Source organism: Jaculus jaculus, chromosome 11 (genome assembly GCF_020740685.1).
Source record: "Jaculus jaculus isolate mJacJac1 chromosome 11, mJacJac1.mat.Y.cur, whole genome shotgun sequence".
Taxonomy (NCBI): Eukaryota; Metazoa; Chordata; class Mammalia; order Rodentia; family Dipodidae; genus Jaculus; species Jaculus jaculus.
In genome coordinates, this window is record NC_059112.1 from 89985608 (window position 1) to 90004018 (window position 18411).

Genomic DNA, 18411 nt, shown 5'->3' on the forward strand with positions numbered 1-18411 from the left:
ATCATGACATCACATACATGTTTCTCTGCAAAACATCTGATTTTCAATTCTGTTTATAACCAACACCATAATTCTCACACAGCAAGATTAATTTCATTTTAAAAATCAATAAATGCCGGGCATGGTGGCGCACACCTTTAATCCCAGCACTTGGGAGGCAGAGGTAGGAGGTTCGCCATGAGTTCGAGGCCACCCTGAGACTACGTAGTGAATTATAGGTCAGCCTGAGCTAGAATGAGACCCTGCCTTGAAAAACAAAAATGAATAAACAAATCAAGCAGCTGAGGATGTTTAAAAGCCAATAACTAGGCTAAAAGGTCCCAGGAAGAAACGCTCTCTGGTGACAGGTACGAAGGGTTTCGTGACAAAGGAGCCCCAGTTCAGGAGCATCAAGATGAGCTGACGGGAAGCATTTGTGGAGCAGGTCCCACTGTGTGTCCTGGATTACGGGAATATGATACAGTGCAACTCTGGTGTGACAATGGTTGTTTACAACACTCCGGGCAACTTGAAACTCTTCTATTTCCACAGTGGCATTAACTGACTGCAAGTTTTAGGTAATCAAATCAGCAATTTATCCACTTACCCCGAGGTGTTTTGAGCTCATAAGAAGATTACCTTACACATAGCTGAAATAATGGATTTATGCTCTTGATAGCACTCTGAATTAAAAATTACAAAGCAAGTGTTTAGCCTTGAAATGAAACTTTACATCCATTTTCTCACTTAATCCCAAACCCCTTGGTTTTAATAGTGTGCAATCATCACCCCCTGGGCTTGTTCCGGTGCCGGGTGGAGTCTTTACTCGCTGATCTGATGATCTTTCATCTTTGTTTTGTACCCCAGGCTGGTCTCAAGTTCTCTGTAGCTGAAGATGCCCTTGAGCCCTCAATCCTCCTATCTCTACCTCCTCAGAGATGGGATCACAGGCCTCTAGGACTGGTAGCTTCAGGCCCATGCCCTGACCTCTTTGATCCGTACTCTCTTGACTATTTCTCTAATTGAAATCCAAATATGGGGCCGTGGGAGACGGCTCAGTGGTTAAAGGCACTTGCTTGCAAAGCCTGCAGACAATAGCCTCCTCCCACATTAAAAGCCAGATGCAAAAAAGTGGTACAAGCATCTGGCAGCAAGAGACCCTGGCACCCTCATACATGTACACATGTGCGGGTGTGTGTGCATATACACACACAATTAAATATTTCTTAAACCAGAAATAAAAATTTGACTTCTAACATTAGCCTCGTCTGAGTGGCTCCAATGAATCTGATGTCTGCTTCTATACACAAACTAATTTGGTTTCAGAGGGAGAGAGGGGAGAAGGGAAGGAAAGAGAGAGGAAGGAGAAGGACTTCTTAACATTTGCCCAATTCAAATCTTTGCTTCTAAGCTCTTAGAAAACATGCTTTGTTGTACCCAAACTTCTTACTTTTCAGAGAGGAGGAGGATAAATAGGCTCACCTCAAATTCCTTATACAGCTGAGAATGACCTTGAACTTCCAATCCTCCTGCCTCCGCCTCCAAAGAACTGGGAAGGTCCTACTTTCTTCCAATTCACTTATCTCTTTCCTCTAATGTTTGGCTATTTGACTGGTCCCCTATGACAAACTGACTTTTCCACTTAAAAATTTTGGTTACTGAGGAATCTACCAACATCTTATTTCGCTCTTCTTATATTTTCTAGTTTATTCACTGTATCACTGAAAGATGGAAATTACAGATCATGTGAGCTAAAAAGATTATCACAAAAACGCACACACAATGCACAATAACAGTTGGTTTTGTTTCTTATCTAGTTTAAGCCTTAATCCAATGATGTTCTCTCTGCATGAAGAGAAGCACCCATTCCTCACCAGACCCACAAAACAGCAGCAGGGGAAAATGACAAGAAATGTAAGTAATCCATACAGATATTAAAATTACATACTGTAGGCTGGAGAGATGGTTTAGCAGTTAAGGCGCTTCCCTGTGAAGCCTAAGGACCCAGGTTCTATTCCCCATTATCCACTTAAGCTGGATGCACAAGGTGGCGTATATATCTGGAGTTCATTTGCAGTGGTGAGAGACCCTAGTGTGCCCATTCTCTCCCTCTCCCTCCCTCTCTCTCTCTCTCTCTTTCGCTCTCTTTCTCTCTCTGCCTTTCTCTGTGTGTCTTTCAAATAAATAAATAAAAACATACAAAATAAAACAGTCCTGTAAACAACCCCTCACCTTGCTTTGTAACTGATCCCAATAAACTCACTGTTACACACACACACACACAAAATTATTCTCCAGGGCTGGGATGTGACTCAGAGCTAGAGCACTTGCCTTGCATGGCCCTGGGTTCAGTTGCCAGCACTATAAAAAATATATATATATATATATATATATATATATATATATAATAATTAGTTAATTAAAAGTATAAACTCTTTGAGGTCAAAAGCATCTCTCTTGGAAATAGTGGTTCCAAGTATCAGGTCGAAGTTCTGCTGCTAAGTGTGGTAGGTTAAATCCCAAGTACCTCCTTTACAGTCCCGCCCCACACAGACATTTCAGTGTTCCTGTAATAAATCCTGCATCACATTTTGACTGTCTGTTGTGCAATGTACCAGGCTATGTGCAGAAATAAGAGGTCAATGAAATTAAACTCTTACTCTTAAAGAAAATAAATAATGGTGACGCATGCTTGTAATCCCAGCAATTGGGAGGCAGAGGTAGAAGGATCGCCATGAATTTGAGGCCACCCTGAAGCTACATAGTGAATTTCCAGGTCAGCCTGGACTAGAGTAAAACTGTATCTCAAACCCCCCCACCACCAAAAGAGTAAAAATTCAAAAAATTACACATTTCCCAAGATTTTCCTTAAAAGATGATTACACATATGTAAGGTATTAAGTAGATTTGCTCCCATTAAAGATTTGTTAGGGTCTTTAGATAGCTAAATATCAAAATTTTTTGACTGTTTTAAGTTTACTTATTTTTTTTTTTGCCTTTCTTATTTTTACTTATTTTTTATTTGAGAAAGAGAGAATGGGCATGCCAGGGCCTCTAGCCACTGCAAATGAACTACAGACACAATGCACCACCTTGTGCATCTGGCTTACATGGGCTCTGGGGAGTCGACCCTGGGCCCCTAGGCGTCACAGGCAAGAGCCTTAACCACCAAGCCATCTCTCCAGCCCTTTTTTGACTTTGTAAAATAGTCTTAGACTCAAAACCAAACGTCTCAGAGGAATAAATGTAGAAGAAAGTAAACAGAGTCCTGGATTTGAGACAAAGCATCCTAATAGATGCCTCTTTTTTTTTTTAATTTTTTTTTTTATTTATTTTATTTATTTGAGAGTGACAGACACAGAGAGAAAGACAGATAGAGGGAGAGAGAGAGAATGGGCGCGCCAGGGCCTCCAGCCTCTGCAAACGAACTCCAGACGCGTGCGCCCCCTTGTGCATCTGGCTAACGTGGGACCTGGGGAACCGAGCCTCGAACCGGGGTCCTTAGGCTTCACAGGCAAGCGCTTAACCGCTAAGCCATCTCTCCAGCCCATAGATGCCTCTTAAGTAGTAAAGGCAGGCAAAGAAAGGCCCAGTGTGTGCCACTGTGGTGAGGGTGCACACACCAGGGACAAAGGGCAGGAAGAAGAGGAAGACAGAAAGAATCAAAAATGTGTCAAGATCTGCTCGAATTAACTCAACTCTCCATAGCTGAGAGCAAACCAAACCAAACAATGGCAACAGATTGCATCTCTCCTAAGTCCCAAAGATCACAAAATAATTCCAGCGCACAATATCAGAGTGAGTCAATTGCCAGTCGTTGGGGTCAAACAAAATGATACATTAAAGACTTATACAGGAGTAAACGAAAGCTTTAAAGTTGGAGAAAGTAAGGAGAAGCGAGAGGAACTACCTTGTAATAGCTTTCCACCATGCTACCTGATCACTGATAAATTAATCAAACATAGCTCAGAAGATATTCCTCCATTCAAGGGTTCTTGGCCACTGTTTCCTAGGTGTCTTTTCCCAAAAGAGAAACTACAAAGTTCTGTATCGACAACAGATCTAGAATTAAAAACAAATGGAATTTCAAAGGGGAAAGTGTCGGGGGGAGGGAGGGAATTACCATGGGATATATTTTTTTATAATCATGGAAAATGTTAATAAAAATTTAAAAATTTAAAAAAAAAATACTAAACCAGGTGTGGTGGCCCATGCCTTTAATCCCAGCACTCAGAAGGCAGAGGTAGGAGGATCGCCATGAGTTTGAGGCCACCCTGAGACTACAGAGTAAACTCCAGGTCAGCCTCGGCTAGAGTGAGACCCTACCTTGAAAAACTAAAAAAAAAAAAAAATACTATGGCCTCTCTCTTTTCAGCCAAAACTTAATTTTATGTTTATTCTTAAGACAATAGCATCTTTAAAATGGCCCTTTCTGATAGCTATCCTACATGGAGATAAAAGCTTTAAAATTTTAAATTATTACTTCAGGGGCTGGAGAGATGGCTTAGCAGTTAAACGCTTACCTGTGAACCCTAAGGACCCTGGTGCAAGGCTCGACTCCCCAGGTCCCAAGTAAACCAGATGCACAAGGGGGCGCATACATCAGGAGTTCACTTGCAGTATCTGAAGACCCTGGTGTGCCCATATTCTCTCTCTCTCTCTCTCTCTCTCTCTCTCTAATAAATAAATAAATAAATCTTTTTTAATTTTTTTGTTTATTTATTTATTTGATAGTGACAGACACAGAGAGAAAGGCAGATATATATAGAGAGAATGGGCACGCCAGGGCCTCCAGCCACTGCAAATGAACTCCAGACGCGTGCGCCCCCTTGTGCATCTGGCTAACGTGGGGAATCGAGCCTCGAACAGGGGTCCTTAGGTTTCACAGGCAAGCACTTAACAGTGAAGCCATCTCTCCAGCCCCAATAAATAAATCTTTAAAAAAATTATTAGTTCACGCTAAGAGGCTAAATGAAAACAGAGTATGCTTATGAATAAAGGACAGGACTCAATAAATGAATGTTATTTTATGCTCATTACACAAAAACAAGAAGATACCTGTTTTCCTCAGCTACTACGTATTGGAAGTATATAACTCTTGCAGCTTTTCTACTCAAGTATGTGCATCTCCTCCACCTTTTTGCCTCTCTTTTTTCTCTTTCTGGTGTACACACCTCTGCCCCTCCCCCGCCCCACCCTCTCTCTCATTGCAATAAAGTCTTAGATCAAAATACATAAACAAATAAGATTTTTAAGTTAAAAAAAAAAGGAAAGAATTTTAAGAGTCATATAAGAGATTTCCTAGAATAGACACAAATTGTATGAGCTTCTAAACATTTACATTGAGTTGGACTTAGTACATCATGTTTTAAATAGCTGCTCAGCTCAAGACCATAGGTCCCAACACCACCACAAAGGTTTACAGTTGCTCACAAAGCTATCAAGTTCAACACAGAGGACTAGAGAGATAGGTCAGCCAGCAAAGTTCTTGCCTTGCAACCACAAAGACCTGAGGTCAATCCCTATAAAACATTTTAAAAATGCTAGGTGTGGTTATACACATATCTAATCCCAGTTCAGGGAAGGTGGAGACACTACCCATGTATGCCAGACGCAAAAGGTGGTACGTGTCACTGGAGTTCATTTGCAGTAGCTAGAGGCCTTCATGTACCCATTCTATCTGCCTCTTTCTTTCTCTCTTTCTCTCAAATAAATATCTTTTTTCAAAAAGGGAGATGGCAAGCCGGGTGTGGTGGCGCACACCTTTAATCCCAGCACTCGGGAGGCAGAAGTAGGAGGATCACCATGATTTCAAAGCCACCCTGAGACTACATAGTGAGTTCCAGGTCAGCCTGGACCAGAGTGATACCCTACCTCAAAAAAAAATAAAAATAAAAATAAAAAAAGATAAAGAAAAAGGTAGACATCCTGAAAAACAGCACCTGAGGTTGTCCTCTGGCCTACACGCACAATTCCTCCTCATAAAAATGTCAGGAGTGGAACCCACTGTATAAAGCAGGGTGCTCTCATATCAAATGGGAATATGACACTTTTAATCAAACACGGAGTTGTGAACCCTTCTTGACTTCTAGCCATGGTTGGTAATACCTGGAGAAGCAAATTCTAATTTGGCAGAGCCCAAAATGTTCCCCCACGAATACATGCTTTCCTTTTCTCCCCTTACCTGATAATGCGCCTGGGCTTGCTGGGCAGAGTTCAAGGTGACATTGCAGAGTTTGCAGTAGAGGGGTTTACACAGTTCCTCCAGGGCAGAGTCGGGCTCCCCTCCCTTGGCTAACTCCTCCTCCCCTACCAGAGGCAAGGACGCCTCCGGCCTGAAAGACTTTGGCTGAGGAAGCTGCAACGTTCCTGGAGACCTGGAGGCCACTGACATAGGAGGAGAGGCCACGGGTGGCTTAGGTGGAGGAAGCCCAGCGCGCTGCAAGAGGATCATTGGATGAGAAGACCTTGTGCATAATCGAGTGGGTCGTGACAGGTCAAGTCTTCAACCCTAGATGCACGGAAAGAAAAAAAAAAAAAATCAACAGAGACCTCAACAACATGACACCTTCCTTTCCTTTGCCATGGCTAGCATACCTCCCATGACTGGTAACTCCCATTGACATAATGCTCTTCCACTGAGAAAGCTTTTAAAGCTTTATAGATTTCTCTTCATTTCGCATGGCTCGACTCCAGCTGCCATCCCTCTGGCCCACTGCAGCCACAGCTAATTAAATTGAGAAGTCACATGGTTGGAATGGGCATCAAAGGTCACTCAGTCCAGACCCCTTCCCTCAGGGCACATAAACACTCCTGATGATAATCACACATAATTGAGAAACAAAACGCACCAAAAAGAAACACAGCTAAGAATCTTTCTCCATCCAAAGGATGTCAAAAAGAAGGGGGCTGGAGAGATGGCTCAGCGGTTAAGGCACTTACCTGCAAAGCCTGACAACCCGGGTTCGAATTCCCAGTACCCAAGTAAAGTCAGATGCACAAAGTGGCCGGTGACCAATCTTGGATGTCTTTCTCAATTGTTCTCCACCTCATTTTTGGAAACACGGTCTCTCGCTGAACCCAGAGCTCACCAATTTGACTAGATTAGCTATCCAGAGAGCCTCCCGTCTCCACCACTGCCCCGAGCCGTGGGATTACAGGTGCACAGTGCCACCTCCACCATTTATGTGGGTCCTGAAGACCAAACTCGGGTCCTCACGCTTTCACAGTGGGGTGGTTTAAATATAAAAAGCCTCTCACAGGCTCATGTGTTTGAACACTTGATTCCCAGCAAAGTGGTTTAGTCAAGAAGGTTGCAGAGCCTATCGGAGGCGGAGCCTTGCTGGAGGAAGCCAGTCACTGCAGATAGCCCACTCCCACTTGCTGCTTGCTCCCTCTCCCCCTCCCACCCCCCCTCTCTCCCCTTCCTGTCTGCCAGGGTATCTACAGCTCCCTGCCCAACCTGTTGTACTTTCCCTACCATAATGGCCTCTACCCTCTAGAACTTTAAGGTGAATTAAACCCTTTGCCTTCCATAAGCTGCTTTATGGTTGGGTATTTGTTCCCAGCAATAACAAAGTAATCGATACACACTGCAAGCACTTTTTCCCTTGAACCATCTCCTCAGCTTCCTTTTTAGATTTTTTTTTTTTCTTTTTTGAAATGAGGTCTCATATAGCCCAGGCAAGCCTCAAACTTGCTATGCAGCCAAGGATGGCCCTCCTGCCACCACCTCCCAAGTGTTGCGATGACAGGCACGGGCCACCACACCTGGACCGACTCTCTAGTGCATCTCTACAACCAGCTAAAACATCAAGGAGCTCTAGAAACCGCCCAGATTTAAACTATAACGGAAGTAAATAAAAAGAGTTCCTCCTGACCAACTAATGGTGTTTAAGTGATCTACAGCAGAGTTCACAAAGATGTCCATGTGGGCCTCAGTCAGCCAAAGATGTTTTGTCTGGAAGATACAGCTTGGTTTTACTTTCATTTTTCAGTTGGATTAGTTGTCAAGATTTAAAAATCAAGAGCGTGGTGGCATCAAGTGACAAAAGGATGATCTGGCATCAAGAACCCACACCTTGGGCTGGAGAGATGGCTTAGCGGTTAAGCGCTTGCCTGTGAAGCCTAAGGACCCCGGTTCGAGGCTCGGTTCCCCAGGACCCACGTTAGCCAGATGCACAAGGGGGTGCACGCATCTGGAGTTCGTTTGCAGAGGCTGGAAGCCCTGGCGCGCCCATTCTCTCTCTTCCTCTACCTGTCTTTCTCTCTGTGTCTGTTGCTCTCAAATAAATAAAAAATTTAAAAAAAAAAAAAAAAAAAGAACCCACACCTCTGCATCTTCCACAGGAAACAACCAGCCAGCTAGTGCCCAGAGATACCATGCCCAAGCCACCCACCCCTACTCAGGATGCCCCAGTAGACCCTTGAGTTTATGGTCCCATTACCATAAACTAAATTCCTCAGTCCCTTAAGATATCAAAACATTTTTTTTTCTCCTTCCAGACATGAATGACCAGCACAAAATATGGCATCCAGGTTGCAAAACGTACAAGGGAGAGAAATGAGCCTCGCTTGCCTACGTCCCACTGACGTTCCACTCCCTGTGTCTTCAGGACGTATCGTTTCTTCTTCTTCATAAACAACAGGTGCCCTCGGTTCGCTTTTCCCTCAGAAAAACCTACCACGTTCCGCCCCCTGCTCAACCTTTACCCATGACACCTCTTGCCCCCACCCAAGATGCCATCTTCTAATTTTAATCACCTCAGAAAGAGCCTAGCACACCCTGCAAGTTCCCAAGATCCCAATTAACCCAAATTAGCATCCTTATGTCAAAAACTACAATTCCCTCAACTCTCTCAATATTATTAAAACTTCTTTTCTTGGCCAGTAGAATATGGCTATTTTAAGCTGCCGAAGTTTTCCATCTGCAAGGGAAACATGTAGGTTATAGCAATAACAGACTTACTAGCATGAGCAAAATAAGTCGTGAAAGTCTAAGTCTATTTTACCACATCTGATAAGCACGTTGCCCTGAAAAAATTACAACCAAATCACTTTATACTGAGCCCCAAGTCTGGGACAAGAAATGCCATCAGTGACAGGGAAATATTGCAGTTAAGGATGAGACACAGTGACAGCACTTCTCAGTCACAATAGCTACAAGCACGACAAAATCGTTGGACTCCTAAGCAGAAGTACGCTGCCCATAGCTTTGAGAAAATAAAGAAAAGTAATATAGATTTGCAACATCTAAAAACTCGACTTCTCGATAACAGTATTATTTCTTCCAACGAAATCCAACAAAGACATCCAAAAAGCAAAGACAATTGTGGACATTTTATATTTTGGTTTTTGGAGGTAGGGTCTCACTCTAGCCCACACTGACCTTTAATTTACTATGTAGTCTCAGGGCTGCCCCGAACTCACAGTGATCCTCGTACCTCTGCCTCCCGAGTGCTGGGATTAAAGGTATGTGCCACCACGCCCAGAAATTATAGACATTTTGAAAAAGGAAACTAAAGAGAGAAAGACTAGCTTTTTATTTCTGTTTTACATGTTCACATAGCATCCGTGCACATTTGTGGGTGAACTTGCATGTGGAGGTCAGAGGTTAGGGTCAGGTTCCTTCCTCAGTGACTATCTTATTATTTTGAGACAAGATCTCACTGAATGTGGAACTCACCCATACTCGCCTGTCAGTCTCAGGATCCTCCTGGATCCACCTCCCCAGCACTGGGATTATGGGTGTGGGCTGCCACCACTCCCAGCATTTTTACATGGGTGCAAGGTATCTGAACTCATGCTTCTTGCTTGTGTGGCAAACACTTTTACCCACTGAGCCATTTTCTCAGCCTTCCAAGATCAGCTTTTTCAAGAGGTTTTAAGTATCCTATCATAATAATTGATAATGTCATCCTGATGCTAACGTTACAAACAAGCTGTTAGGTCGTGTGGCGGAGGGCATCAAAACATCTGGATAAAGGAAACCAGCAATACACACAAGAAATCGAATGCTACCAATTGCCAAGACATGCCTGGACTTGTAGGATGTATGCTCCTTCCCATTTGAGGAAACGCCAGCTTGGTTGCCCCCAGTGTGGTATACAGGTTTCCATCAAAATAAAAGCCCTTTACAAAGTACAGAGGTACAAAAAGCCTCATTCCAGAGGAAGGAATTGGGGGGTTGGAGGGGATGACAATGCAGACTTACCTATCATTTATTACATTTTATTTTCATAATGTGAACAGAATGACTAGATGGCTCAAAAATACTTCTTCTGTTATATTTGACAATCAACATAATAAAGTCAATCCTCCGCCGAAAAGAAAAAGTCTATAGATGACAACAGGTTTTACTGCATTGGGAAACAAAATACATCAATCCAAAAGAAATCAAAACAAGCCTTCAGTGGCTGCACAAATGGTGGAATAAAGAGGCCCAAATCGTATGTGACTCAGATTCGTCTAACTGCGGCATTAATTCAAAAAATAAAGAGACTAATTTACAAGCTGATACATAGATGCTCCTGGGATCTTGAAAAACCACTGGGTTTGATGCTGGCACCGCCATCCGTGAAGGATGTGCGGTGGCTCCCGTCCTAATCTGGAAAAGGGTTGAGAGAGGACTAAAGAGAATCAAAACCTCACCATGTAGCCTGTTCAAAGCCATGAATGACCACAGCGCCCGCGCGGGGGCCTGGTTCACAGACCGTACCGGGGTGCGGGGGAAGGGGGGTGGGAAACACTCGCTTCTTCCCATTTGCAGAAAAAAATCGACCGAGGGAAGAGCACTGGCCCCTGAGGAAGACTGCCCTGGGGAATTCTGGAGACGGGGGGGGAGGGCGGGGGGGGAGCCTTCATCAGAGGTCAGCAGAACGCAGCCTCCGGGAAAACAGCCAGCGGAAGCAAGGTATATCCTATAAGCAAGGCTGGAGCCGGTGGGGAGGAGGAGGAGGAGGAGGAGGAGGAGGAGGAGGCGGCGGCCCTGGGGGAGCCGGCCGGAGCTTCCCCAGGCTGGGTTCATTGAGAGCAAGCGTCCACGGCAAGGCACCCCAAGCCGAGGCTCTGCGAGCATCGCCCTCCCGGGTAGGACATTGCTGAGCCGCACACGCACACGCACACGCACCGCGGTCCCGCAAGGATGCCTGCAGGGAGGATGCAATGGTTTGCACGCGGGCGGGCAAGCGGCCCCCCGAGCCGGGGCCAGGCTGGAAGCAAACACCGAGACCCTCGCCGGGCAGCGCGGCGCGCACAGGTGGACATCCAGCACGGGGTGGGGCGGGGGAGGGGTGGGGGGAAATCCCAGGGGTGTCCCCCCCCTCCCCCCCCCCCGCTTCCTCCCCACGCTGCTGCCCCGGCTCCCTGCGCGCACTCACCCGAACCCGCGGCCTCAGCCCGGGCCGCTCCGCCGCCGAAGGCTGACTGTCAAAAAAAAGTCAGCCCGAGCCGACCCACCGGGAACCAGCTGCAGGAAGTGACTGCGGAACCGGGAGGCGGCGGAGGAGGAGACAGCGCGCCGGGCGTCGCCGCCAGTGCGCATGTGCGGGCGGAGCAGGCCCTGGCGGCGGGCACCGCGAGCTCCGCACCCGGCGGACCCCCGGGGGTGGGCAGCGGGGGTGGGGAGGGCACACGCGATGACACCCCGAGGCCAACTCCGCACAAGTGCCCATCACATCACTCGCCCCTGGAAAGCTGTCAAGAGGCTCCGGCACGGTCATCTCTTCCAGTTTGGAGACCCAGGACTTGTCACAGTGCCCTCGCTCCGCCTGCTTGGTGACCACAGTGCCCCGCACCTTTAAACTACAGCTCCCTACACTTCCGTCCCGTGTCCCCCCCCCCCGGGGTGCAGGGAAGGCCAGCGTGGACCGGTGGCTCACGCTGTCCCGCAAGAACCCACGCACCTGCCCTGCAGCCGGCTGCAGATGAACACTTTCTCTGGACTCTCGGGGCCTCACCTGCAAGGCAAGAAGGACCACGCAGGACCTGGCTAACCCGAGGACAGCACGTCCTCACTTAGCCCCCTGGACATCTTAGGGTGGACACGCGTGGACAGGAATGGTCACTCTGAGATTCTTCTAGTCTGTAGCACTCTCGGCGTATGAAGACCTGGTGGCTTTGTTTTCCCCGTGGAAAACATATCATGAATTTGTCCTTTTAAGCCGTCTTCAGAGTACAGTTCAGGGGGGTATGAAGTACACTCCCACTGTGGTGTGCTTGTCCTTTAATCATTTATTAAAGTACCACAAAGATGTATATAGTAAGGTGTGTTCTCCACTATATTGCTTTTCTGGCTGCTACAACACAATGCCTGACAAAAGCAGTTTAGGAAGGAAAGTTTTATTTTTTAATTTATTTTCTTGGTTTTTCGAGGTAGGGTCTCACTCTAGCCCAGGCTGACCTGGAATTCACTATGGAGTCTCAGGGTGGCCTCGAACTCATGGCGTTCCTCCTACCTCTGCCTCCCAAGTGCTGGCATTAAAGGCGTGCGCCACCACGCCCCCCTGGAAAGTTTTATTTTGACTGTCAGTTTCTGGGTCCCGACCACCATGTCAGAGAAGGCATGGCGGCACAGGCAGAGGGAGCCAGAGTGATAAATGCTGGTGCTCAGCTCCCTTTCTCTTTTTATTCAGCCCGTGGGATGAATGGTACCACCCAGAGTTAGCATAAATCTTCCCACTTCAACTGGGCTAATCTAGAAAATCCCTCACAAACATGCCCAGAGATCTGTCCCCTTGGTGGGTCTAAATCCAATCAAACTGATAAAGTAGATTAACCCTCACAAGTCCACCCCCTTGTCAGCTTGAAAACCAAACATTGCTACCTTCACCGGGGCCTTATTTCTAAGAGGGTGATAGCTACACTGAGACTTGAATGAGCAAAAGGAATCGTGTGGGCTGTAGCTCAGTTGGTAGAGTGCTTGCCTAGCGTGCATGAGGCCCTGGGTTCTACCCCCAGCACTACATACTCTAGGCAGGCAGTGATGCCCACCTGTGATTCCCAACGTGCCTACAAGCTTCTTTGTTTTGATACATGATACTCACTGAAGCATAAGGTTTTCAACAATAGCCTGACAATCCATGGGATTGATATATTACTAGAAACTGTTTTTATTACTGATAAAATAACCTAAATTCTGGTATTAACTTCTTCTGAGGATGTGCAGTCCAACAAAAAGCAGGCCAGGATTCTGTATTGTAGTCAAGTTAACTCACTTTAGCCATCAGTGTACACATGAGTGTTCATTATTGTTTCCTAAATTATACATGCACTTTAAATTTTTTTTTTTTTAATTTGTGGGAGAGAGAGAGAGAGAGAGAGCACATGAATGTAAGAGAGAGAGGTGGGGAGCAAGCCAGTGCCTCTGTCTGTGGAAAACAAAATTCAAATGCTTGTGTCACTTTGTGTGTCTGGCTTTACGTGGCTACTGGAGAAACAAACTTGAACCAGCAGGCTTTTTTTTTTTTTTTTTTTTTTTTTTTTTTTACTTATTTGAGAGCGACAGAGACTGAGAGAAAGACAGATAGAGGGAGAGAGAGAGAATGGGCGCGCCAGGGCTTCCAGCCTCTGCAAACGAACTCCAGACGCGTGCGCCCCCTTGTGCATCTGGCTAACGTGGGACCTGGGGAACCGAGCCGGGAACCGAGGCTGGAACTGGTGTCCTTAGGCTTCACAGGCAAGCGCTTAACCGCTAAGCCATCTCTCCAGCCCCCAGCAGGCTTTTTGCAAGCAAGCATATTTAACCACTGAGTCATCTCCCCGGCCCACATATACTTTTTCATACATTGTTGTATCATACTGTTTTCAAAGTAACACTAAAGAAAAGATGAAGTGTAGTCATAAGAGACATCCAAAGACCAGGTTTTAACATTATGTTATTTTATTTTTTGTTTGTTTGTTTGTGGCCTTTTTATTTTTTTAATTTTGGCTTTTTGAGGTAGGGTTTCACTCTAGCCCAAGCTGACCTGGAATTCACTCTGGAGTCTCAGGGTGGCCTGGAACTCACTGAGATCCTCCTACCTCTGCCTCCCAAGGGCTGGGATTAAAGGCGTGCGCCACCACGCCCGGCTTTATGTTATTTTGAAACAGGAGAGACAGTAGGTTTTACAGGCTGTTAATAAACTATGTGGCCTGAAAGAAGTTACTTTAATTTTGCTGAGCCAGTTTCCTCCTAGGCAAGAATATTGGTGGCAAAGACATCCACCATTATCCACTGAGCTTCCCCCGTGCTTGCCAATCTCCTTGTTAGGATCACATGACTCATTATAGCCAATGGGCTTTGAGCACAAGTAATGTTTACCTTTTGGAAAAAACTGTGGAAAACCCTCTGCAAGTTGTCCTCTCTGAAAGCCACAAGGGAAGTAGACAGGCACAGCTCAGCAGGTTGTCCTAGAGACCACCAGACCCACTGTGGACTTCTAGTGAGGGGTATAAACTTCTCAGTGCTGAGCCACCAAGATCTCTAGGTTCATTTTTATCTTAGCCCAACCTCCCGCATCCAAACTACAGCAACTTGCCTGGAAATGAGGAAGCACGTTTCATATGTGGTCGGTATCTTCACACTAACCATGTTGCAACTCTCTGGACATCTTTTCATGAAATTACCTGTGCTTATCTGACAATTTAAACTTTTTTCAGATTTCTTCAAAATTATTTCAGACTTACAAAAGCATTGTGAAATTTGTCCCAAGAATTCCCGCACACCCTTTGCATAGCTTAGCCAGATATCTACCTAACAAGAAAATCTGAAAGGATGGAAACTCACGTCAATGGAACATTTGAGAACTAGTCACATTTTATTCAGATGTTATCAATCATGTCTTTTTTTTTTTTAGTCCAGGATGCAATTCAATTTCACTTGTTGCACACTGAATATTAATTTCCATGTAATCTGGGATAATTCCTTAGTCTTTTTGCCTTTCTTGGTCTTGATATATTTGAAGAGCCCTGTGGAATATCTCTGTTTGGGTTTGTCCATTGTTTACTCATGATGAAATTCAGGTTATTTTTGATAAGACCATCACAGTAGAAGACACATGATGGTAATATGTCTAGTTATTGGTAATGTCACCTTTCATAATTTGCTCTAGGTGATGTATGTGGGATTTTTTCTGCCACAAAGTTACTTTTCCCACTCATATTTTCTATTTGGCTGTGTTCCCAAAATTCTTAAGTTGGATGATTAATCCTCAACTAACAGTGTTGGGAGGCAGAGTCTAATAAGGACAGCTGGGTGCTGAGGGCAGAGCCCTGCCAATGACTTTCTGTCATTGTGGCTAGTCAGAGTTCTTGAGAAACAGGCCTGCCCCTTGTTCTTTCGCTTTTGTGTGCACTTACATGGTCTGTCACCACTGGCCAGGTGCCCACCAGAGCGCCACGACCCTTACAAGGCATCAGCTCTATGCCGCTGGTCTTCCCAGGACTCAATCTACACACACTATGGTGATATCCTTTGAGCCTGTGTGAGCATTCTATTTATTGGATCATACTTTCACTGAAGGTTTTGTTTTTTCTTTTAGGATGTTATTCTTCTCCGAAAAAGTATGACTATGGTGCTTATCCAAAAGTGTTTTCATTTTAAATATATTAATCAGAAATCAACTCTTAGGAAGAGTTTTCCTTTCTTCCCAGATTATTTATTCATATTACTATGGACTTGTACATTTGTATTTAATTCTATGGGTTATAATACATTACTACCATTTAATTTTCTGTTCAAATTATCCTAGATTTAGCCACCATTCTTTCATTCTTCCTTTCTCTCTCTTTTTCTTTTCTTTTTTAAAACAGGGTCTCATTCAGCCCAGGCTGGCTTCAAGTATACTAGGTAACTGAAGATGACCTTGAACTTCTAATTCTCTTGCTTCCACCTCCTGAGTGCTAAGGTTATGGGCAGGCACAGCCCATGCCAGGTTTATGCAATGCTGAGGACTGAACTTGGGGCTTCACTCATGCTAGTTGAGCACCGTACTTACTGAGCTACATCCCCAGCTTCTAAAGTCAGCTCTTCCACCCACTCAACATGCTCCTATGATGGCCTGATCACTTTGTGATTTTCTGGCACAATGGGGCACCTTCAGCTCAGCCTCTCATCCCGACCAGGAATCAGTCACTTCCCCCAGAGCCCTGGTTCTCTTTATTGAAGAATGGTATTTAGAAATGGTGCTTAGGGCTGGAGAGATGGCTTAGCAGTTAAGCGCTTGCCTGTGAAGCCTAAGGACCCCGGTTCGAGGCTCGGTTCCCCAGGTCCCACGTTAGCCAGATGCACAAGGGGGCGCACGCGTCTAGAGTTCGTTTGCAGAGGCTGGAAGCCCTGGCGCGCCCATTCTCTCTCTCTCCCTCTATCTGTCTTTCTCTCTGTGTCTGTAGCTCTCAAATAAATAAATAATTAATTAAAAAAAAAAAAGACAAGCACCATCAGGCCTAGAAAAAAAAAAAAAAAGAAAAGAAATGGTGTTTAGAGACTACCTGTATCCAACAACTCTCTATATCTTGACATGTGAGAGCTTCCTAAATCTCTTCCTGTGCTATTGCTATTCTCCATTACTAAGTTTCATTTTATTTTGTTCACTCTGTGTCTCTTCTGCTTGAATTAAAGCCTGTTCTAGAAGTCCTAACCAATGATGCATGCATCAAATTCAGTTCACGGGCTTTCTTTCATCCGCTAATATCTTAAAATTTATATATTTCACATAAAACAAACCCTGGCTTATTTTATTAATAATAACCAAGTGCATGCACTTTGAATTTAAACCTCAGTGTGAGGGCTGGAGAGATGGCTTAGTGGTTAAAACGCTTGCATGCAAAGCCAAAGGACCCCGGATCAAGTCTCCAAGGCCCACAAAAAGCCAGATGTACAAGGTGGCGCATGTGTCTGAAGTTCATTTAGAGTATATTATAATATATGTATGTATATAATATATATGTATATTATTTATTTGAGAGAAAGAGGCAGTTAGAGAAATAAGGGCATGCCAGGACCTCTAGCCACTGTAAGAAAACTCCTGACACATGCACCACTTTGTGTCTCTGGCCTTATGTAGGTACTGTGAAATCAAACCTGGGTCTTTCACTTTGCAGGCAAGAACATTAACTGCTAAGCCATCTCTCCAACCCTCTTTCTCTTATTTATATGACATGTTAGCTTCTCTGCTCCACCATACTCTCCCCATCATCAACCATCAGTTAAAATAAATCTTTCCTCTGGGCTGGGGAAATGGCTTAGTGGTAAGGCACTTGCCTGTGAACCCTAAGGACACTGGTTCAATTCCCCAGGACCCACGTAAGCCAGATGCACAAGGGGGCACATGCATCTGGATTCCGTTTGCAGTGGCTGGAGGCCCTGGTATGCCCATTCTCTCTCTCTCTCAATAAATAAAATATTTTTTAAAATAAATAAAAAATATATTTACACCTTTAAGTTGTTTCTGCTAGATATGTTGTCATAGTGACAAGAATGCTAATCCACACAGGGGAAACAGTTGTAGAAAATTCATCTTTCAGTGGTACCTGGAAGAGGTTTCTTCCTCTACTCACTGAGGACCCAGGCACTCACTAATATTGGTAGCTTCCTCTCCAGGTTATAAGTTCCTTATCTGAAAAACAAAAATAGGCATAAAACCAGTGGCAAGAAGTTGAGATTAAGTAAAATACACAAGTAGAACATCCATCACTGCATATGAAAAGGGAGCAATGGGCATGAAGCAAAGGAGTAATAGTTATGATTCCAGGCTAGATTTCATTGTCATATCTGGGCTGGGGAAATGGCTCAGCAGTTAAGGCATTTAAGGACCTCGGTTCAACTCCTCAGGACCCACGTAAGCCAGATGCACAAGGGGGCACGTGTGTGTCTGGAGTTTGTTTGCAGTAGTTGGAGGCCCTGGAGCGCCCATTCTCTCTTTCCTTCTGCCTCTTCCTCTCTCAAATAAATAAATAAATATATATATAGTTTAATCTGAGGTTGGAAACTTATAAAGAAATGAGGTTTACTTAGCTCACAGTTATGGGGGTTGAAGGGAGCGGTGGCAACACCAGCTTGGTTGAATGGAAGATCTCATGGGGGCTGCACAGGTACAAATCCAAGGCAGGAGTCAAGGTGGGGGACTAACCAGGCTCATTCCTTTATTAAAAAAAAAAAATACTCAGGCTGGAGAGATGGCTTAGTGGTTAAGGCAATTGTACAAAGTAGCACATGCTTCTAGAGTTTCTTTGCAATGGCTAAAGGCTCTGGCACACCCATTCTCTCTCTCGTGCTCTCTCTCTCTCTCTCTCTCTCTCTCTCTCTCTCTCTCTCTCTCTCTCTGTCATAAATAAATAAAATTAAAATTTTTAAAACCCTCTTGTAAAAACCAACTCATAGGTCCCATAAAACCTTCCTGAATCCTTTTATAAGCATACTCCACTATCCAAGTTCCCCTCATTGGGCCTCATGAT

General features: G+C 44.9%; 1 protein-coding gene across 3 annotated transcripts in view; it reads right to left on the bottom strand.

The window, feature by feature from the left end:
- The window catches only part of Zmat3 (zinc finger matrin-type 3), a 33188-nt gene extending 21701 nt beyond the window's left edge, over nt 1-11487 (bottom strand). For all 3 annotated transcript variants that reach the window (XM_004652327.2, XM_004652328.2, XR_006639593.1), the window contains exons 1-2: nt 11358-11487; nt 6164-6490 (exon numbers count right to left, since the gene is read on the bottom strand). In XM_004652327.2, the coding sequence (XP_004652384.1) occupies nt 6164-6433 (270 nt within the window). In that variant the 5' untranslated portion in view covers nt 6434-6490; nt 11358-11487. The remainder of the gene's footprint in view (nt 1-6163; nt 6491-11357) is intronic.
- Nucleotides 11488-18411: the final 6924 nt, after the last annotated feature.